Source organism: Amphiura filiformis, chromosome 6 (genome assembly GCF_039555335.1).
Source record: "Amphiura filiformis chromosome 6, Afil_fr2py, whole genome shotgun sequence".
Lineage (NCBI taxonomy): Eukaryota > Metazoa > Echinodermata > Ophiuroidea > Amphilepidida > Amphiuridae > Amphiura > Amphiura filiformis.
In genome coordinates this window covers 77,609,354-77,633,341 of record NC_092633.1, presented here as the reverse complement: position 1 = coordinate 77,633,341, position 23,988 = coordinate 77,609,354, and the positions used below count along the sequence as shown (strand labels likewise).

The window sequence follows — 23,988 nt, the reverse complement described above, 5'->3', positions numbered from 1 at the left end:
TAAACACTTTTAAAACAAGCTCATCAGGACTGTAAGCATGAAATTAAACAGATAATTCCAGTTGACATATTGTGGGACTTTTCAAGTACTCTCGTCCGAATTCCATAGCGGGTGGTATTCTTATCCACACTTGAGTTGCTAGTTGAGGGGTGCAAGTACTCTTTCTGTTTGTAGGAAGTCTGAACCCTTCAGATATGAGACTGCAGTGTCAACAGTAGGCTACACCGGGGATGTAGCACTCCCACAATTTGGAAGTGACGCGTGCTGTTAAGACCCCCATTGGTCAGAAACTAATTCTATGGGACACATTGCACAGTTTTCCAGTTCGGTGGTTTAGAGAAAGTAGTCAAATGGTCATTCACACTCAGCTACACGCAGCAATGTTGCTCTCTATGCAGCCTTTCCGCCCAAGGTCGGAACTACCCGCCCGAGGGTGTGTTGCTATATTTAAAGGAGGTGGTCTTACGCCCAAGTCAGTCTTCTAGATTGAATGGAGATTGTTGGAATCAAAGGACGAGCTTTACTGCTCATTTCCAGTATTCTAAACATTCTTATGTAATTGGCACCACAATTCCCGATCCCGGATCCCGGATGAGCCGTAAATAGTACCTCCAAGCCGTAAATAGTACTTTTGACCATGCCTTTCGCGTGCGCGCATTCGATGCGACGGAACAGTTCACGCACGCGAAACTGCCATAGTGTGATTTTGCACTGCTGTAATTGGTTAGCCCGATTTTAGCCTATTCGATTTTTTTTGAAGGGCAAAATATAGGTTGTGCTTACTATTGGTCGCGCTGTTCACTCAGGATAGGAGCTGGAGAGTCAAAACGTCAAATAATATTCTTTTAACCAACCAATGAACAAAGAACATATTCATGAAGTATATAAAACAAATATATACTGCTGCCTTTATTCGAAGTTCTCGTTGAGATCAATTAATACTATTTTCCTTCGGGGCTGCGCCCCTCAGGAAAATAGTACTATTGATCTCACCTCGGGCCCATAGTTTTAACCAGAACCTCTAATGGCAGTATATATTTGTATAATATTACTGCGTTATTTGACTATTAAAGCCATATTATAACATTTGCTGAGGAGAACGCCCTCAAAAAATGTTTTAATTCTGGTTTCTACACGATCATGACGATTGTAATGTACTTTAGTCAATAAAGATACTCTGCAAAAATCAAGACTTTAGGTGCTGTAGTTTTGTCAAAATCCGAGATTTTGAATAAAACGATGGAACCGGCGTTTCATTATTACGATGGAAATATTAGTCGAACACGTATACACACTACGTACACGGCGTGCGGGATACACATACACACACACACCCCGAGGATCGTACCGTATTACAACTGCGGGAGTAACAACATGCATGGGCGCTAGTAGTGAATTCCAATTTTCTATGCTTTACCTCACTTGTTCGGCTCAAAATTAAAAGGGGACATATCTGACAGTAAAAGCTAACATTTTATGGAAAATAAATACTAATCTATTTTTACAGAAATGTTATAATATGGCTTTAAGCCCTTATTAATGCAAGGAAAATATATTCATTTCATCTGAGTACACTCTGATTGAAAAGCCTACTAAATTAGGACCTATTTTATAGGTTATCATTTTCAAATTTTTACATTCATAAAAAATATTCTCTGTCTAACTAATAGCATACAAAGAAATATTTTATCAATTAAAGTTCTGAAGCTAAGTTTATAATACCGTATATATATGTAAGGAAATATATTCCTTTGATCTGAGTAGGCCTACACTTTGATTGAAAAGCCTAGTAAACTATTTTATATGTTATCATTTTATGTCAGAATTTCAGCATAACTTTACATTAAAAAGGAAATATTCTCTTTCTAATTTATATATTTTATATCAAATAATATGAAATATGTAGAAAAAGTTAATAGTTTGACTAACAAATGAAAAAAATGCGTTTTATTTTCTACCATCTACGAAATCGATAAATTGCAATAATGTTAAAAAAGATGACCAATATTACTTTGAATCATTTAGTATATATAATATACTTGTTAAAAGTATGACTCCACGGTCATTCAAGTTGCATCTGACCATGACCATCTTCTTCAAATGGACGCTGAAATAAATAAATAAATAAATAAATAAATAAATAAATAAATAAATAAATAAATAAATAAATAAATAAATAAATAAACTAGATTGGACTGCGAGGCAATCCACTGGTTATTTGTAGATAATATTGTCTCCGATCCACGCACCCATCAACAAACCCGAAAGAGGCCATTTTAAACTGGCAAGAACATTCTTTAATCCCCATTAAACCCCATTTCAAAATGAAAGCAGTGAAATTAAAAGTTATCTTGTGTGGATAAAAAATATATAGAATAAAGAAGATAAAGGAAGAATATAAGGTAGTGAATGTTTTCTGTTATCAAGTTAAAAATTATAATGTCAACTCTTTCTCACAATGCGACCCTTACATTTCTCTATAGAATGTCAACTCCTCCTCACAATGCGACCCTTACATTTCTCTATAGAATGTCAACTCCTCCTCACAATGCGACCCTTACATTTCTCTATAGAATGTCAACTCCTTCTCACAATGCGACCCTTACATTTCTCTATAGAATGTCAACTCCTCCTCACAATGCGACCCTTACATTTCTCTATAGAATGTCAACTCCTCCTCACAATGCGACCCTTACATTTCTCTATAGAATGTCAACTCCTTCTCACAATGCGACCCTTACATTTCTCTATAGAATGTCAACTCCTCCTCACAATGCGACCCTTACATTTCTCTATAGAATGTCAACTCCTCCTCACAATGCGACCCTTACATTTCTCTATAGAATGTCAACTCCTCCTCACAATGCGACCCTTACATTTCTCTATAGAATGTCAACTCCTCCTCACAATGCGACCCTTACATTTCTCTATAGAATGTCAACTCCTCCTCACAATGCGACCGTTACATTTCTCTATAGAATGTCAACTCCTCCTCACAATGCGACCCTTACATTTCTCTATAGAATGTCAACTCCTTCTCACAATGCGAGCCTTACATTTCTCTATAGAATGTCAACTCCTTCTCACAATGCGACCCTTACATTTCTCTATAGAATGTCAACTCCTTCTCACAATGCGACCCTTACATTTCTCTATAGAATGTCAACTCCTTCTCACAATGCGACCCTTACATTTCTCTATAGAATTTGTGTGTTTCGTCCAAAAGCAAGAATGAGCTCGCACGTCGAATTATCGACATTTACAGATGAAATTGTAATTACGCTATTAACGGAAATTAATTGAAAGTAAAACTAAAATTAAAACGATCTTTTCCATGCGTTTCTCACAAGTTCACACATGACAGGAATTTGTTGTTACAATTTCATTTCGACTGTAATGATTTTCTTCTAAAAAGACAGGCCCAATTATTTTAACAACAAAGATTAGTATGGAATTTACACGCATATAAAAGGCAGAAAAAAGAAAGAATTATCACGTGATCAAACAACACTGGACGTTGGTTATTCTGTTCTCTATGACTTTACCATTAAAATGAAGTTGTCCGCAAAAAACATCTCCTGCAACTCTACTCCACCACCCTGCAACGACAAAGATTTGTTTTAGTACTGATTGACCTTCATGTATTAAGGGTATACGAGGTTTTGTTGGTCGAAGCAGCGAGAAAAAAATCGATTTTCATTATCTGAATCAATATATTATTGAAAAATAACTCTTTGATGTTTTGCAAAAGTTCATTCTACAAATCATATACTTTGAAAACTTGCTTAATTTATTGTTGTTAATGAGTTACGTACGTTTTACAAAAGTGTTGTTGTTTCAGCCCTCTTTACAACATAACTCAAGAACCACAGGACCTACAAAAGTATATCTGTGATATTTGAATTTTTCTACACGCTCGCTACGAATTGAGCAATGCAATTATTGCTAAAGCTCACTACCATTCGCAAGCTGCAGCGAATTACTTTTTGTTTTGGCTGCTTCGACCAACAATACATCGTATACCCTTAATTTGATATAGTACTCAAAATATGAGCAAAGACTATGTTTCTCTGAAGTGCCCTTCAGTTATTGTGATGATGATCAGATGGCTTTTAATGTCAATATTTGAAAAAAAAAAGGCGCAATGATTTATAGTGCGCTACGCACATGCACAATGCATAGACGTTGATTCACAAGCCGCAACACGCTTTATACATTGATGTATCAAAGCTTTTGTTAAAATAAAGCAACTCGCCTTTTCCTTTTATATTAGATGCTGTTGTTTATAGTGTGTATTTTAACTGCTATTCGCAAATATATTGTAATGTAAACTTTGTATATCCGCGTCCGGCAACCTACTTTGAATAAGAATATGGACACGATGCAATTATTAGATAGCATCAGCACCTCAACCTACCTGTAGATTATCTGTAAATTGGACGGCTGCTTTTCTGGCAGGCAAGACTCGGCGGCGATAGTAGACTACTAGTGTTAAGAAGATGGCAAATAAAATTGCCACTACACCACCAATAGCACCGATAATAATTGGTCCTTTGGGAGAGTCTAGATTAAAAAGAAACATTTAAGAACATTCAGATGGGCCGAACACCTATATGCACGCAAAAGAAGTCAATCAGGAATCATTCTTACCTTCTAGGATGTATAGTGACACATAAAAAAATAATAAGGTGTTACTCTAAACCATTATATAGCCTCTGTAGCTCTTCCCTGGCTAAACTTTGGATGTTGATTAAAGCAATGTGGTAAACTTTCTATTAAAATAGTTTCCACATGTCTTATGAGTGTGATGATCGAAATAATCTTAAACTGAAAGATACTACCAGTACACGAGCCAGGAACAGGTATTATTATTGACTTTATATTACTCATACATAAATTCAGTAATATTTCATATTTTATGTCACAACATCCAGTCACTGACGTGGCTTAATTAATTTGATCAATAATAACCGTAACTTAATTGGCGAATCCACGATGTAACACACGCAAAAATCGAGCTACTGAAGTCTCTTTCCTATACGTACACGACATCTGAAAGTAGCTAAATTAAGAGAGGCGCTACTTCGATCGCGAAAGTGTGGACAACGTGAGCTCGGGACCCAAAATCGGTAAAGGCAGTTTGTACAGAGTACCGCTGGCCTGACGACATGTAAATGGTAATGAACCAATGAATTGTCTACAATTTATGTGTGATTGATATACTGTTCACTATCAGATATGTGCCCCTTTAACCTTAGCCGATCAAAACTTAAAAGCAAAACAAAAGCTGTCCGTAGAGTGTTTAAGAGGTCGATCGACTGAATGTTTTGTCACGTGGTTTATGAACATCCGGTAGATTCACGCTCGCAATCAGCACGCAAGTTTCGGACTAATATTTCGTTCGAATGAACTTTAATCTCGGTGCGTGTTGTGTTCCGTGTAGTGTCACGAAATACAGCGCCTAATCCGGATTCTAGAAAAATACAGCGTACCCCACAGCGTAATTTTTGGGATAAAATATTATCCTGCTTTGCCTGGTGAAATATAGCCCGATCCAAATCCTTTAAAGAAAAGGCTAATTTCAATATTTGACCAAAATTTGGAAAGAAGGGACAAAAATCTCCATTCTTAGTGTGTTTTTTGTATGCTGAGACAATCAAACTCACAAACTGGTACAAAGACTAATTTCAAGTTATACATTTTAATATTTTGGAAAACACATTTTCAAATCTGTTTATAGCCAATTATCAAAAAGCACATAAAATATAGAAATATTGAAACCTCTTAGCTCTTTTTCACGATTTTGAATGTCAAATCTAAATTTTTGTGACTAGAATAATAAAGTAAGAAAATATGCAAAATTGCATGTCCCATTGTACATGATTTTTTTTAATTGACTTTAATTGCCAGTTAGTAACGGGTTAGAATTGAGCTATATTCCACTTGGCAAGCACAACAAGATATTTGCTTAATTCCAAACAATTAGTGCTGATTTTTTCTTGAATCGGGAGGAAGGTCATGATTTTGAAGAGCATATTAGTTCATTATTAAGCAAAGATTCAGATTTTGAATAAATGCTCGAGGGCGTCCTCCTAAGCAAATGTTACAGTATTGCTTTAAAGTCAGGAAGACTTAAAATGTTTGACATCATTGCTTACCATCTATTTCTTCATCATCGTCCCCGGGGCTTGCTACTCTGTCATCATCAAATATTGTAACTGTTATCTCATTTGCCAGCCCAGCTATTCCTCCTTCAAGGACATTTAGGGATACGAAGAATTCCTCGTTGTCTTCTGGTTCATCATCATTCACGATATCAATTTGAGTAGTGACGTGGGATTCTCCACTTGAAAAATGTAAGATCACCTGGTCCGCCTTAAAATCGCTTCCAATCGTGGCTGAACTCTGTCTCACGTCCAAAACTTGATAAAAACAAAGTTACACTTTTAAATAGAACATTTGGAAAATTGTCAATAAGTGTCTGGGCTTGTTTTGATAGTTTTTCAAAAACTCAATGCGTAATAAGTGTGATGTTTTCTTAAAACTACTCTTAAAAATACAATCGTAGACGACGTAGAACAGGTGCATGTCGCGTAGGTTGGATCCATATTCCTTTGCCGAAAACTCCCTAGGAATATGCATTTGACCGATCAACATTTCAACCCCTGTGCCGTTCATTTGTTTAATTTCTTTCTCAACAAGTAATATGACTACGGAGCGTTATTACAAGGATGTGATGAAGGCTTGGTCTTAAGCGGGGGCGTAACAAGCTTTCTTGGGGGGGGCAAATATAAAATTCTGGGCCAAAGACAAGAAAATATTTCCCGGTTGCATCATTTTGACCTGATATTATCGGTCTCTTTGCCCCTTTACTTTTCCTTCCCGATTTTCTCTTTCATTTGTTGTCAGAGGGGCATCGCGTGCGAATCGCTTAGGATTAATTAATATAACTCTAGTACTACTAAAGGGTGAGTGTATCCTGATGCTTTTTCATTTAGTATAAATCCCGCCTGTGTTTACACCCAAACGACTTACGCTAATCGTATTTATCCCTTGCACTCATTATAATGATTTTTATAACTCAGCATCCGGGGTTGGCCGGCCGACCATCAAAAATACATATCATAGGTTTGTACAGTGATTTTCATTTTGCTCTTGAAAAACATTTTTTATCCGAAAATCAATTTTACCTATACTTTTGTGCATAGCCAAAGTTTACAAATTTTGCGAGTGCGCGCTTCAATTATGACGCTTCAAGCTACATTTTGTGGGAAATGTTTATATATGTTTATACTTATTTTGGTATCACTGGCCCACTTTTCATAGTTTGTGTTACATGACTCAGTAGCTTGACACTAAGTAGGCTACATACAACAAGCTGCAGTTGTCAATGTGTAAATCACTCTTACCTACAACAGCAAATATATCGATGTATCCTGTTCTGTTAACAGTTATTGTAACAAAATCTTCCCCTTCATTCACAAACATCTGTTTGGTGTTCTCCAAATTGAAGACAGCTGTAAATGTAAAAGCAAATAAATTTGGTTGAAATTTGGTTTACCTACCACGTAAAGTGTTGGGAGGAAAGAAAGAAAGGACAATATTTCAGTTGGGACAGTCGCCTATATAAGGGTTCAACATTATTGTTTTTCAAGATAGCCTTAAAGAGGAAGTCCCGCCAGAGCAGTTCTTCTGGGTTGGACCAAACCTGCCTGGTTATCAAAGTAATCAAGTACAAGGTTATCTCTGAATTTGAGAGGTGCTAATTGATACAATAACATCAGCTCCAGTCAAATTCAGAGATCACCTTGTCACTGATTAATTTGATAACCTAGCAGATTTGGTTCACCACAGAAGAACTGCTCTAACGGGGCTTCCTCTTTAAATGTTTGAGGCATCTTGGAAGTGTCAAGAAGGTAGGGCCAAGAATACTGATCAACATGCCTTTTATTTGAATCTAATCGGACATACGGTTTTCATAATACAAACATTTTAAATTTCTTTGTATTGTAATGGTTTTTTTGATATTCAATATAATAGTTAATGAGCTAATATGACTTTGCTAATATTTTGCTAAAAACAAATCGCCATGCCCGTAACTTATATGTAACACGCTCTCATGTTAAATTCTGTATTTTTGGAGGTTATGCGCTAAACATTGCCGCTTTATTCTTTAGTTTTATTGCTGATAGCAACAGAGCTTTAGCTATAGTAATACGGGTTTCTGGACTATGTGTTGCTTACCATCGTCATTAGCTATAGTAATACGAGTTTCAGAAGGATTTCCGATCACGCCGTTCTCCGGTTCAACGAATTTGATCAAGACATATTCCTCTTCTTCCACATAGTTATCGTCAATAATGCTCAAAGATAAATATGAATCGGTTTGCCTGACACCAAATATAACATCCTCATTAAGAGCCCGGTAATCTAAATCAACACTAGCAGTTCCTTCTGTTGTTGTTACAACTCCTGCAGTACACAACACCAGGAAGAATAAATTGATAATGCGAATCTTTGAATAAGTTCATTTGGAATGTTATTTACTTATTACCTATGAACGGAAGCAGTCAGATGTGATGTATAAAGATGCTGTAATTACGATACTACTTAGTCGATGTGAATCATTAACAGGACATTTTTAATAAAGAATATTACCAATGTTCAAGTAAAACACTGAAATTTGTTTACAATTTTTCACTAATTTATTTCGATTAAGATTACTATGAATCGTCTGATTTTTGATTTTTATGTTTGGTTTGTACTTTAATGAACTAACAACATACCCTTCAAAAGTCTAGACATTATAGGGGCTGTATTTGTGACAAAGTCTTAAGATTACTGAACACGAGGTTTAATTCATACGATCGAAATATATATCACCGGGATGTTCATATCTTATTACACATTGAACCGATTGATCGACTATGTCTTCGTTATATTATATTCCCGTTATATTTCCAGTAATTTCTAATGCATGTTGGACGACGTAATAATGATGTTTCCATAAAAATGAATGGAAATAGATTGAATAACGAATAACATTTGATCGAATATATTCGGATTCTGTATGGCCCTTAACAGGTATTCGGGAGATAAACTCTGGAATGATATATAGCGGTTTTCTTTTTACCTCATTTGTTTGGCTCAAAAATAACCTAATAGTCAATAGTAACATTTTGTGGAAAAACATTAGAAATGTTATTGTGAATACTTACGCACTCTACTAATTTCTGATATGTCACCATTTCTTAATATCCTTATGAGGACAAATCTATTTTCTTCAAATATATTGTAGTGTGGAGTGTCCATACTGAAAGTCGCCACATTACCTTCATAAAAGACAAACATGCGAATTTAGACTCTCAGAATATCTGTTATTTACTAAGTGTGTGTTGAATCTTCTTGGTAAGGTCGTTTACGTGTAATTACATGGCTAGAATCTTCCCTAAATCAGTACCAGTGTCCATTATAGCCAAAACACCTGATAAAATATGCGATATGTCCATTCATTTGTAACCTTTTTTGTTATTATCCATGTTCCTCTGTTTGGCTTAATAAATGTAAATTTTGTTTAGACACATCAATTATCAATGAACATACCATCTTCGTCAACAATTGAAACAACCGCTTCTGAAACAGGACCTACTACCCCTTCACTTGGATCCGTAAGTAACACTCTGAATGCTTCAATGGATTCGCTTTTGAAGTCATCGATTATAGGAATTCTTGCAGTCGCTGTTGATTCCCGTGGTTGAAATACAACTATTAAGTTGTGCTGTTCGTAATCCTCTCCAGCATGAGCTGTGATGTCTGACGTTATTACACCTATTAGGCATAGTACAATTATAATGGAAGAAAAGATGTGATCAAGAAAGACAAGGATACAAAATATGATGCAATAAAAGATATAGATGAAAAGAAAAGAGACAAACACCAACAAGATTGCCATTATTGCCAATGTAATACCTAATATTATTGGTCCGAAACGAAGACATGAGTAAACAGCTGGAAAAGAGCACAAAGAGCTGCTTATAAATGAATAAAAAAAGAAATTTTATACACATCATAGAGTATTTATTCCAACTTACGAATTGTAACCTGTTTATTGAAATATAACGCTGCTCTCTTGAGTGTTATTTCAACAAAGCCACTATCCTCAGCAGTTGTATAGATATTGGTGGTAAACTCTATGTATCCTCTCAGTTCTAGAGAAACAAATTATGAAAGCTCATGAATTTCATGTCGATCTAAGACGTTTAATGTATTTCGAAGACCGTTATCAGCATTACCGTTCAACATTTGTCACGTCGTTATAAAAGTAAGATTCAAAATGTCGAGGTTTGTAATATCATTGATACGTTTATCACTCGAAAACAATCGGAAAAGAAATTAAAATTTTAGCTTTTCAATTTCAAACGAGCATATCATTGCATAATGCAATGCAGATTCAAGGGGAAACTACTCGTGCCTAATTAGATACAGTTTTCACAGGGGCGTAGCCAGCTTTTTTGGTCAGGGGGCAAAATTTAAAAAATGGGGGCACTGAGGAAAAAAAATCCGGTTACATTAATATGACCTGGTATTACCAGTGGAAACTGTCCATGTTAAGTCTTCGAGTTTCCGAAAAAGGCTTTAGGGGGTTGGCATTTTCTTCGGAGGGGGACAAACACGAACAAGATTGCCATTATTGCAAAATATTATCGAAAAAAGTCGCCGTCAATAAAATTGCGACCCCCTTATTTCGACAACAACAAAATTGTGACCCCCGACACACCTTAGCCCCTAAACAGGCTAAAATTGTATTGAAATCAGTCTTTTTGAATAAAATAAATACACTATCTGTGGTCATCTTGTGACCCACTCCTATTATTCTTTCAAACAATTTATGACCCCTCTCTCAGTATATTTGGGACCCCCCCCCCCCCTTCTGAAGAAAATGCCAGCCCCTTATTGGGATAATGTGCTCAGGTAGTTTTTTTACACTCTTATATTTTCTAAATGTTAAACAGTAATTGATCACTAGCGCGTTCTTTTGCAGACAATCACTTCTGACTTTGACCAATGACTCCCGGCCGACTCCATTATACAAGAATAATTCGCGACATTAAATCGAAATCTACACCATTATTTGGCACCGTATCAAAGTTCGTCTGCAGTTTCTAAGATAATTTAGATAATCATAATTATAAACCTCACCTTCATCATCATGGATAGTTATGACTGCCTCAGATGGCTCTTGGACTACCCCTCCTTCAGGCGATGTCAGACGCACAATAAAGACCTCTTTCCTTTCGAATAAGTCATCATCGAATATAGTTATGTCTCTGGATATTTCTTGTTGGCGTGGTTGGAAATAAACATCCAGAGTAATTGAAGAAAAGTCCACATTGGCTGTAGCATTGCCATTCAAAAGTGTAATCTCTGAAAGAGAGGAGATAGCAATGGGCGTGAACTTTAATGCTACCTCGAAGGAACGTTTCACGCTACAACCGTGAACCATTAAGTTCCACCACATCGTTGGATGATAACCAATCAATCGTAGTGCTTGACACAACTGTCTCTTTGACCAATCACTTGTGACCACCGAGAGGTCCCGCAAGAGGTCTAAAGGTCTAACCAACCAACAGCATGGCAGCAATAAAACCATGAATTTATTCAACAAGATCACTTTCTTTAATACGATTATATTTATAGCTTAACTGCAACAAACAAATGTTACTTACGGACCGATGATTCACGGTCAATGTAGCCTGCTCTTACTATTGTGACAGCCACATACCCGTTAGCCTCACTCACGTCATAGGTAGCATGCTTGAGTTTGAAAGATGCTATGAAATAGAGAGAGGGAGAAACCAATATTATATGGATGTTTTTATATGTTAAATTCAGATGTTCTTTAATTAGCAATGTGTCGTTTTTCCTTATGAAATGATCTACTACTAATTGCAACAAAATCCATTTCGCATGCATCCACCTCACCAAAAAGCATGTCGAAAGTCCAGGAAAGTCTAAGTAGTGGAATAGTGCATAATTTGCTTAAGTGCCAAATGGCGTGAAATTTAAAGTTGGCAAAAAGGTCTCCCATTTAAAAAACATTTTAAACAAAGAAGAGTTTGCAATATCTCAGGTGTTTGGGTAAACGTACAAAAAGGTGAAAGACCATTGGGTCTTTTTTGACATATTTTGTGATGTTATCTATGCAACAAAACATCCATATTTGAGACCAGTTTGATCGGAGCATTTTTCACTTGTTGCCCTCTATGGAGCCCAATTTCACCCCTGCATAAGCGGCCATGTTGGATTTATGCAAATGGCAGATGGATAGATGTGAAATGGATTTTGTTGTAATTAGTGGTGGGTTAACACAGGTTTTGCCATAACTTGACTATACCGCCATATTGTAACGACATCATCATCATCATCATCATCATCATCATCATCATCATCATCATCATCATCATCATCATCATTATCATCATCATCTTATCATCATCATTATCAGCAGCATCAGGAGCATCTTACATTCATCATCAAGAATAGTCACAACGGCTTCATACGGTTCCTGTAATATGCCTCCTATAGGTAGCATCAAATGAAGCAAGAATGTTTCGTCTGGTTCTAGGATATGATCATCAACCACACGCAGTTGCAGGAAAGCTTGCGTTTGTCCACTATAGAATCGAACCTGGAAGCTGCTTCCACGTACATCTGTACCAATGGTTGCTTCGTTTCCAATAAGACCAACGGCTGGTAAATAAGAGTCAACATGGTTTATTTAAACAATGATTTCAACTACGTAATTTGTAAATACTCTAAATGTTCCTGATGATATTTCTTTCTTTTGCAAATGAATTTGGAACTAGAAAGGTTATACTTGACAAAATCGTACAGCTCAAAATATCAAATCAAAATGTCTTTAAAAGATATGATTAACTTTTAAAGGACTCTATTTATAAATCATTGTCTCAGCTTGTGATGTTTCCGCAGGCCCTCTATAGTCTTTTTTTTTTTTTATATAATAGTCACGACATTATATGGTGGATACAAGTCACTAACACATTATTAACGACGAATTAATATGTTTTATCAACTGAGCAACTATAATTGCATGTACTTACTGACAAATGCTTCATGTCCAACATAGCCTTCCCTTACTATCGTAACTGTCACATATTTTCCCCGTTCTAAAAGCTGATGAGATTGAGCCACTAGATTAAATATTGCTGATAAAGAAATGAAATGAAAGTTTTGATCAGTTAGAGAGCATTTGGGACACAAAGGTGTAGAGTAAATGCAAGACATGTGTTTTAGAAATAAATAAAATCCCATATTTTACAACCATCATTTGGCCTCTCCCACCAATTAACATTTACAGTTGTAAAGAATATGAATATTTTTATTGTATAACAGTATAATGACAATAAATTCTTACAGAGACATTCTTCCGTGCGACACGGTTCGTAAACATCAATATACACTATCATTAATTGCGACATGACACTGTCTTGGTCTTGTGCAAAGAATCGCAACGAATCTTCCCCAACAAAATTCATGTTTGGTGTGTACGTGAAATTCACCATCACCCAGCTTAGGTAATCCTGCGAAGAAAATGGCACGTAGTAGTTCCTATTAATTTAGTTTCTGATTGAAGTTTTTATTAGTTAGTGTTATTGGAGGAGGGGGGGTGAAATTTCCAAACTGTGTGCCAAAAAATTGCTTACCCGCCTCGGCCTGCAAAAAAAAAGTGTTATTTAAAAGGTGCCCCATGGATGTGTGCAAAACTTACTTGCAACTCTCTCGTCCTGCCACACATTGCTTGCCCCCCTCTCGGCCTGCTAATACATCTTTTCCCCAAATTTTACCCTCCCCATTTAATTATTGCACAGACCCTACTATACCAATAGTTGTCAATCTTCGTCATTACTTCTTACCATCGAGCCCCTTATACAAGATATCGTGACTTGTCTTGACGGATTATTACATACCTTGTCGCGAGGCACTACAAGTCCGCAAGGAACAACACGCTCATCAAAGGATTTCACTGTTTCACTGCCACTGTTGCAATTTTCTGCGTTAATTGGTACAGTTCTATCTTCATCACTGAACAATATTTTCCCATTTACAGGGCATCAATAACAAAAGTGAGTACATCACTGCTATCAACATCATATGCGCCTAGTGCTGCCATTAGAGGAACGTACGCTAAGTTTGAGCCTGTATTTTGTTCAACTGCAAACTAAACAAAAAAGGCGAAATATCATCTTGTGAGCAAGAAACTTAGTTTTCATTTACATATAATAGAGCGAGCTGAAGTAATGCGAAATGCATATAATAAATAAATATTAACACTACTATAAGACAACTTTACCATTGCAGATCGAGTAAGTGTGCTACCGATTTCCCCTCTATGGGCTACAAAAACAAACGGATTGTCATTGACGGATCTCACTATCACAGTGATGCTAGCCTGAGTTGAGATTGGTGTTATGCCTGCGTAACTATGGACTTCTTGCACTGTAAAAGTAAACGATGTGATTCGACATTTTCAATGTTCTTGACTGCAAAAACGATATTATTTCAACTACACCTACTTGATTGAATAAGCATGGCGATACTGTATTTCAGTGATCTCAGATAACTATATAATAAACCCAACCTAGTCCCCCTTCTAAAATGATCATGCGAATCATTTAATATCTGGTATTAAAAGGATCATATGAATTATTTTAGGACATTGTTGTTGTTAGGAAATAACTGTTGTTTATCAGTTTAAGGAAACACAATGTTTTATAAGTTTAAAAATGCCAATTCCGTCCATTTACTAGCCCTGAGGGGGGGGGGACCTATTTCACAAGAAAGTCTTTATTTACTCGCCTTTAGTCGCTATCGCTTCTTCACACTTGATTAATGTATGACATGGGTACCAGGCTGTCTTTAAGTAAATGGATTATATTAAAGGCCCATCCCCCATTTCATACTTACTACCAGTCCGTCACCCACCCCATACTTTTCCCTTTTAATATTTACCTCTTAATTTCCTACATGCTTCAGACCCTGGCCTTTAATTTATGGTTTAAGCATGGTGAATATTTCAAACTACAGTTTAAGTGGATCTACTAGCCCTGCGATGCATCCTTGAACAATAATGGTTTTGAGCGCTATTGTTTGTAATGCTTGTCTACCCTTTTGACGTGCCAAAATATTTTTCCTTATTATTCAAAACTATCCACATATTGGTTTTTATGTATTGGTTTTCATCATTGTATATTATTTTGTTTCTTAATTGTATCTTATTTAGCTTTGCAAATCTTGTTTTGATGGTGTGCCCGCATTATAAATCTATTAAGTTAATTAGGACTACCCAGTGGGCACATGTTAGAATTTCGACCTTGAAACAACGTTGATACAACGGCGTAGTTTTAACCTAACCTGATATCAACCTAGAGGTTAGTTGAAATCACATTAGAATTTTAATGTTGATTCAACCAACTTTCAATGCAAAAATTAAGGAGGTTGAAGTCTATTTGCAAATACAGCGTGATTTCAACCAGATTTCGACCGTTTGACGTCGAAATGTCAACCTGATTTCAACGTCAGGTGTGCCCACTGGGGCTACACAATATCAACTTTTATACTGGTGCAAAGTGTCTTTAACCATTGTCACCGCCCGTACTTGGCGAATCAGGTATACTGCTACATGTCATCATTGGCTATATAAGGATGGTTTTATAATAATCTGCATCTGGTATCCGTCGGTTTCGGAAATCATAACAACCTATATATTATTGCTGTAATGTATTGAAACATTGTTGCAAGACTGCATTTCTTGATGAAAATGGGAGACCTCTTGTCCATATGAAAGTATTTTAAATTGATAGTACTGAAATAGGTTTTAAGGTATTGCTCAGTAACCACAGCTCACAGTCCATTCTAATGAATCCATTGAATTAAGCGTATCCTTATACCTGCAATATTGACGATATCCTCTCCTTTGCAGTCTTTACATGGTGTGTAAGTCAATTGCCCATCAGGTGTGACAATAGCAGAACCTAGTCTTGGGCGACCTTTGGCACGGTCCAGAACAAATTGAAGTCGATCACCATCTGGGTCTTCTGCTTGTAACTGATACTCTAATTTCCCTGTTGAACGATAAAAGCATTGTATTACAGATCCCTTAAAGGCCCATATAAAACTAACAGATGTGGAAATAGGAGTATAAACTGACCAATAGATCCAGTTGTAGTCCTATTAATTCATGGCATATTGGATGGCCTAGGGGAAAGTTAGCCCATATTAGCCAGACTATCCTTGCCTTCAAGGTGAAACAAACCTACTCATGTTACCCTCTGGCCATGGGCTGGCCTGGTATCAGATCTTACCCAGGGAAAGATGACATTCCAATATATGCCTTTAAACCAATTTGTCATATTCTGGTCAAAAACTACTTCCAGCATGACACCTGTTATCAACTGTTAACATTAGACACAAAATTGCGTCAGGCGATGGTCACTTTCTGGAAAGCTGGACTAAACAAGGTCATCTGATGTAACTATCAAAGCTAATGTAAAGCAGGTGCAATACTTTATAACGATCATTAGCTACATTATGCAGTAATTTTCTATTTGGAATTTTTAATAAGGTGGTGATAATAAGATAGTGATATGAATGCAATGGTACTGTCCTACCAAACGACTCAAAATCCACCAGACTAATAAACTTTAAAGAAATTTTAATCAAAACGTCAAGCTGTATTTGAATCTTTTTAAAGCTCAGAATGGCGCCAGTTGCAAAACAAGGTGAAAAGAGAAATTGAGAAAACAAAAGTGAGTTATACTGTGGACAGAGTAAGGTTGCAACAGACTGAATCATATCATATCATATATCATATCATATCATATCATATCATATCATATCATATCATGTCATATCATATTATAATTATTTTGAATTGCAGGTGACTTAGCATTCTTGTACAATTGGAAGAAATGAAACACGCAATGTACCCACAGAATTAAAACAAGAGAACCAGGACTCGACCGCCATCTTGATACAGGCATGGAGCAAAAATTGGGGGTATTCGGTTTCCCTCGGAATACGCTCGAGGCATTCGTTTTCATGCAAGCGCGCCATGCATGATGGGCGCATTTGAGAGACGCACTTTATGCGACCTGTACGCGAGTACCAAGACGCTTCAGATGAGACGCAGAATTGTTTTCGTTCGTCTCCGCGCACCATCGGCAAGGACCCGAATACCCCCAATTTTCTCCCCATAGCTGACGGCGCGATTGTACGTGGCGGTATAGGGAGTCCCGGTTATCCTTCTCTAATTCTGTGAATGTACCTCATCTGATAGGCATTACCACTTTACCTACCCTTATCTTCATCAACGGTAAGAGATGAAACAAGATTGACGAAATAAGGGCTTCCGTTTACAATGTTCGGAGATATAGCAGCCACAGCAAACTGTGTTTCCTGACTAAAATATACACCTTCATCAACAGCACGACGGGAACGATCGACTGATGACTCGGACACTCTATTTCTGGTAGCGCAGACCTAGTGAAATAATATGACAGTGACATATGTGTTTAAATTAGGACACTAAATTTCATACAGATTATGGACAATTTCTCATAAGTTATGTTGCGATGAAAAATACAATCGCTATCAAGGAACATACAGAAAACACCAAATACAAGACGAAAGTGGCACATTTGAAAGGGCATGAGCTAAAGCTAAAGACCCAGATGTTTGCATGGGGGAAATTTATCAAAACTTTTATCACTGACCAAGGCAGACATTCGAAGCATTGACTCGTCATAACTTGTCCCTGTATTACTGCACGTCTTGCCAGCATCAAGCCACTGAGATGACTCTGAAAGATGGTAACATGAATAGATATGCATACAGTTCACAACAATGAATGAAGGGGGGAGGGGGGGGGGGCATACAGTACTTCAATATTGGAGAAAAGGCGTGTGTTTTTCAGCAACGTTGCATGTTACCATGTATTATGCTCCAACCTTCATTGAACACGTAACCCCCCTTATTTTTCCAACGTAAATGGCAACGACCATTCAGTGTTGTATTTTACGTTTGGGACTGTTTAGGATTCACCCAAAACCCCGGTTTTGTTTTAAAAATTCTCAAGTTATAACCACATAAATTAGGTCGCAAAGTCCATCCCTCACTCAAAGTCCCATTTTTGTAACATGTGTCCGCCCGCGTTCGGCAGGGGTATATAAGGGAACACTTTTACTTGAAACATAAAGACTACTTTAGTAAATTTCCTTGTAGCTACTCACCACAATCCCAATATAGAAGCAATGGTACTTCATCTGTCCAACTGTCCCAAGTAGGAAATGTAATATTGATAATTAAGGGACCTTGTAGTTCTGTCTGACCAAGACTGCCCAGGAAGAAAGACATCTGTGAAACACTCAGAATCCTTTAAGAAAAAACAAATGGAATATACTTTTAAAACCGCAGGTACTAAAATACACAAAACTAATACAGGATAAAATAACCGATTGCTCTTCGCATTTCGTACATTCTTAAGATTCGGTATTAAAACTGGGAACAGCCCGTTTGTCCGAAGGGTCATTAATTCAAACAGATACGTTATACGTATTTGACTTGCTATGAAACGCGTCAGAAATGTTTAGCATACCTTCCTCTTAGTATCCTGTCCGTTTGGAGTTCCATTGCCATGTGGTCTGTGATATATGGGCAGTAGTTCAATGTTGCATCAGAGCTGAAATCTTGTTGGGCTCTATCGGCATCAAGGAATCCAAACAAAACAGAGCCACCTGGATGAAGACCTGAACAAAATCATTGCAAGAGTAATTAAATCTTCAAATTTTCAGCAACGCTCAAAGCCGAATGCTATTCTTTACTCAAAATACTAAAATGAATTGATGCGATTAAATTTTAAATTGGTTAAATTAAAATCACATTATCAAACAAATCATCAAAAGTCCAATATTTGCATTTTTGTAAAGAAAATGTGTGAGATACACATACCATGCAAGGGTTAAAAAATAACTCAGAAAGAGTAAAATGTTAAAACGTTTGACCGTACGGACACTTGCAGCTACATGTATACACGCAATTGAAGGGAGCTTCATATATCAACGCTGCCATGTTTCCAAGTTTTTCAGGTGCAAAACAATACCTTACCTCCTGAAGTTTCAATTACTAGTTCAAAGTCATCATCGGCTTGTCTTTTTGGACGTCTGGCGTTAGATGGTTTGACCATGATGTTATTTCCGTTAGTAGATGTTATTATCTTATCCCCAGCAACTTGATTCGAGGAAGAAATGATGAATTAGTTGTTATGCAAGATAAAACAATCTAAACATTTAGAGAAGCAGCTTGTCCTCAAGCAGATTTGGAATACTTTTCCACACACACAAAATTCTTATCCTAATCAGAATTTTCTGGCTATTATAAACACACCAGAGCATGGACCATTGTATGTTATTATCTTTTGATGTGTTTATGAAGAGGTAATTGGGCGTCATTATTATTTAAAATGAGCAATTTTTAAGCTATAATGGACAATGAGGATAATTTTGTCCGAAACCTATATAAATGCGTAAAAATTGGACCATCTCCCTTATCAATATATTTGGGAGATTCATTCGTTTATGATTATTTCAAAGGAGCCCCGTAAATGTGTGCTCTCTCTTTTTGGCTCGCCAATAAATGCTTGCTCTACCAATATTAACCTCCCGAGGGCTCATAATTATTGCACAGCACCTAAGACATAACTTACGCATTATCGTTACGGTTCCTGTTGACAGTACTGTACACAAAGAGGCTTCATTACAAACTTTCAATGATGTATATAAGCATCTGAAACAAATGTACGTACAATACTAGTAATTACGAACGTCTAAAATGTCTATACATCATTTGTACATAACAAAATATTACCTCTGTATAGGACAAAATTAATGAAAAATAATTGACAATCCATATCTTACTTTCCTGGTTCCATAAGGAACCTTCCTCCCATGTAAAATGTTCCATTTTCATAAGGTGGTATAAAGTCTGAGAGGTTGTATGATATTTGCCCATACTCATCCGATGTCACCTCTATTTTACCATTAATAATCATAGCACATCCAGAAGAATTATTGCCCACTACTATGCATTGACAATATCGTCTTCGCCTGGTGAACTTCCCACACAATAGTCTGAAAAGCGGCAGAGAATACAGTTAACAACGAAACAGACATTATTATATTTTTCTAATAATTACTTTGGATCAAACTTAAGAAATTTATAGCGAGATACAATCCTGTACTTTAACGTTCTAATGTATATTAGAGTATCAATATTGAAGTACTGTATGTACCACTCCCTCAAAATAAGCCCCAAAATAAACATACAACAGAACACAAAAACTACCATGAGGAAACCCAATAAAGCTCGTTATAAACCATAATCCATACCCTAACCCTAACATTTTAACATAAGATAATCCTATAACCTTAAACATAATAATAATCCTAACTCTAAATCTAAGCCTCATCCTATCACTGACCCTAATCCCTACCTAACGCTATACATAACACTAAATTTAAGCATAACCCTTATCATAACTTATCCTAACTCTAAATCTAAGCCTCATCCTATCACTGACCCTAATCCCTACCTAACGCTATACATAACACTAAATTTAAGCATAACCCTTATCATAACCTAAAATGAACCCTTTTTGGACAAACGACCCTTCGGATAAACGGGCTGTTCCCAGTTTTAATACCGTATCTTGAAACGCTTTCATCATCAGCTTTAGTCCAGCATGCTCCAGCGGCACGTGGGTTATTAGTCTGCTTGGCATCCGATGGGAAGACATCCTGATCAAAAGGTTCACTAAACAAAGCAGTTGAATTCACTCCATCTGGAGGAGGAGGTGTTAAAAGCACGGTCACACCTGTAGAGATCAGAGGAAACAGTAACAATAATGACGACAAGTTTGTGCAGTATGGGTCGGCAACGTTTTACTAAGATTTTGCTTGTAGCATTTATTTAATTATTGTTATTTATGAATTGTATCACTTCATGGTTGTAGATATCTTTCGACGTATTGCAAGTTCCATTGCCATTTGAAAACGTAGGGTTTATAACGGTTTTAGCTGCATACCGTCAAATTCATAAGTAGTTTCTAATCCGGCGCCATTGCTGGCTTTAACAGTAGCGTAATAAGTCTGGTTGTCTAGCAGCAGTCCTTCAAAACTGTTATTCGTGTTGGTTTGGTTGAGGCCTACAAATTCAAAATCTTGAAGGTCTGTCGAACCAGGTGATGATCCTATGGCCCAATAGTAAGCCTTAAAATCAAATGATACATACAAAAATAATTAAAGAATGCCCTTTACACTCATGATGATTTAACAATGCATGTACTTCTACGTTTTGATTTTGATTGAAACTAAAGGAAAGCCTTCAACTGAATTTACCTGAATTTCACTTTCGTCATCGATGAATCCCCAAAACGCTTGTATTGTACTGTTGGATGCTTGAAATTTAGTTGGTGCCTGTTGTGACAAACCGGACTGAGTCACATCCAAATAAAAGTAGAAATCCAATCTTGGTGGGGTGATGTCCATGTTGACTCCATTGGATGATGCTACAGATACTTTGCCGTTTCCAGCTACAGCTTGAACTAACGTTAAGCAAAGTGTGTCAAAGAGGATTTTCAAGTTATCTTTATAAATATATTTGACACTGTAAAATTTTGAAAAATAAGATACTCTGATAACTGAATACACATGTAGCTAAATATAAAATGACATATTTTAAAGGTGTGTTCGATACATACACAATGAAATAATATTAAAAGTGCAATTAAATTCAAATTAATCACTTGCACAAAAACTCAACCTATTAAAATATCAATGTGACAACATTATAAAAGTTGCTAATATGACTTGATTTTAACTATCCAATTACACCAGCTACCTCCCGTCCGGTCAGTCAATATTGTGTATCTACATCAAAGTGAGATGAGATATAGTCAAGACAAATTTGCGTTTCATTTTGACGACATATTAAAGTCATAATGTACGATCTTATAATATGAATTTGGTTAATTTTTTTCAAACCTGATTTTTTGGCATATTTGTAATGTTTACACATGTCACAACTTGCACCTAAATGGAATCAGCCAAATTTGTTGTGTTTGTAGGTAAACAGAGCAAAGTTCGACATAAAGTCATAATTCAAGAAATTGTGACTTTATGTCCACCCATAGAACTGCGTGTTAAACGGCCAAAATAACAAGCAGTGTTTCTTTCACGTTACCTCGTTATTTCAGCTCAAAATGGACAGAAACCATTCCCGATCATTATTACTAGTATTATTTCAGCATTTTGAGTATATAATGACAAATTTAAAATTTGAAGGAAATCGTACATTAAGCCTTTAATCGCTATAAAGGTGTGTGGATGATCCACCGCTACCAAGATAATCAATTTGCATGCTTTAAAAGCGACGTCGTTGCAGAGCCTTCTGAAAGATCATTTGCAACTTCATAATTTCCACTTACACAAACTTATTGTAGGTAATACAATTTATGTAGCTGCTTCCGAGTAAAACTGATCGTTGATGAGGTTTATCTACATTTCTTTATTAGTTTTAATTTGATGGTAAGAATAAATCGATGGAACATGATCCTGCGAAGAATGCACGAATGGTGGAACATTTTTAATCTTAATGAACGTAGAAAATATTCATGAAATGACTGCTCTTTATGTCACCGACAATTAACTGCAATTTACCTGTGACAAAGTATTCTGCAGTGGCAGCTGTTCCTGTGGTATCATTTATGTATTCAACTCTTCCTTCTGGCAATGTTATGTTATGTAAAGTGAAAGTGAAGGGCGTAACTCTTGTGACACGGCATTCATCAGAACACTGGTATCGCTGACATATGGATTGGCCTCGGAAACACGGAATGCACGGACGAAGAAACTAATGAAAATAAATACTAGTATTAATTTCCGGTGCTTTCATTTAGAAAATATATGGATTGTTAATGATTTACTATTCGTTTCCATGTTGTTGAATCCTCTCACCTTCTGAGGTGTTTTAAAAATATTTATGTCTTGGGTACCTTTTTCTTTTTACTAAATAGTGTTTATACTTTTGTATTACTATGTACCTCTTGGAATGGCACAAGGTCCGTTTCGCCTGGAGCAGTACCCACTCCAGCCATATAAGCAATGATAGGACTTCCCACCGCATGGAATGGCTCTCCATATCGACAAGGTTGGTTAATTGCAGGAGGAGCTCTGTTAAACAAGCGGTAAGCAAGTGACACATGTATAATTTAAAAATAATAATCATTAGGTGTAGTACTGCCAGAACGTTCCCATTGGGTAAAAGGGCACAAAAGTTAACAGTTCATAATAATTAAGCCTTTGTTTGAACAAACGTCGCGTATCACAAGACGAACATGTTTCTACTTGGAATTTTGCGTCTTGTTACCCACCAAGTGTTATAGCGTTAGGAAATAGATCCGTTTGCTCTCAAAGATAAATAAAACATTCCTTCTTCAATTAATCTGGTAAATTCAGGGGTTGATTTAGGGATTCAATCATGTTTCACCGTTGTTCATCACCGTTTAACAACGATGCGGCCGCGTCGTCTGCGTGGTTTACTTCGCGAGGGCAGCTTTATTGAATCCCTTTCAACAACGAAAAGAAGCTAAAGATCGTATAATTCACGATTATTTCACGAGGAAATGTCAGTTAATCATTGTCACTAAGTCTTGCAAAAACTTCGATGATTTCTCTGTTAATATCAGCAATAAAACTACAGAATAAAACGGCAAAGTTTAGCCGCTACCTGAAAAATACTGAATTCAACTTGTAAGCTTGCATACGCACAAAGGTTCCAGGCATGACGCATTTTACGCGCTCTCGCGTAACGCGTAGTCTCGCTCGCGTTCGCGTAGTACGCTACAGTAAAAGTGTG

General features: G+C 36.6%; 1 protein-coding gene across 1 annotated transcript in view; it reads right to left on the bottom strand.

Annotated features, from left to right (window-relative positions):
- Positions 1 to 1,776: 1,776 nt before the first annotated feature.
- The window catches only part of LOC140154781 (uncharacterized), a 144,836-nt gene continuing 122,624 nt past the window's right edge, over positions 1,777 to 23,988 (bottom strand). Inside the window, 31 exon segments of the mRNA XM_072177348.1 lie at positions 1,777 to 2,107; positions 3,546 to 3,599; positions 4,418 to 4,563; positions 6,159 to 6,422; positions 7,410 to 7,517; positions 8,245 to 8,472; positions 9,219 to 9,332; positions 9,604 to 9,828; positions 10,092 to 10,208; positions 11,200 to 11,424; positions 11,727 to 11,831; positions 12,526 to 12,750; positions 13,122 to 13,226; positions 13,436 to 13,601; positions 13,989 to 14,123; positions 14,126 to 14,239; positions 14,372 to 14,517; positions 15,969 to 16,142; positions 17,376 to 17,559; positions 17,793 to 17,878; positions 18,309 to 18,451; positions 18,674 to 18,824; positions 19,183 to 19,305; positions 19,781 to 19,860; positions 19,992 to 20,163; positions 20,166 to 20,204; positions 20,777 to 20,947; positions 21,158 to 21,341; positions 21,471 to 21,676; positions 22,791 to 22,983; positions 23,174 to 23,303. Of these exon segments, the coding sequence (XP_072033449.1) occupies positions 2,063 to 2,107; positions 3,546 to 3,599; positions 4,418 to 4,563; positions 6,159 to 6,422; positions 7,410 to 7,517; positions 8,245 to 8,472; positions 9,219 to 9,332; positions 9,604 to 9,828; positions 10,092 to 10,208; positions 11,200 to 11,424; positions 11,727 to 11,831; positions 12,526 to 12,750; positions 13,122 to 13,226; positions 13,436 to 13,601; positions 13,989 to 14,123; positions 14,126 to 14,239; positions 14,372 to 14,517; positions 15,969 to 16,142; positions 17,376 to 17,559; positions 17,793 to 17,878; positions 18,309 to 18,451; positions 18,674 to 18,824; positions 19,183 to 19,305; positions 19,781 to 19,860; positions 19,992 to 20,163; positions 20,166 to 20,204; positions 20,777 to 20,947; positions 21,158 to 21,341; positions 21,471 to 21,676; positions 22,791 to 22,983; positions 23,174 to 23,303 (4,558 nt within the window). The 3' untranslated portion in view covers positions 1,777 to 2,062.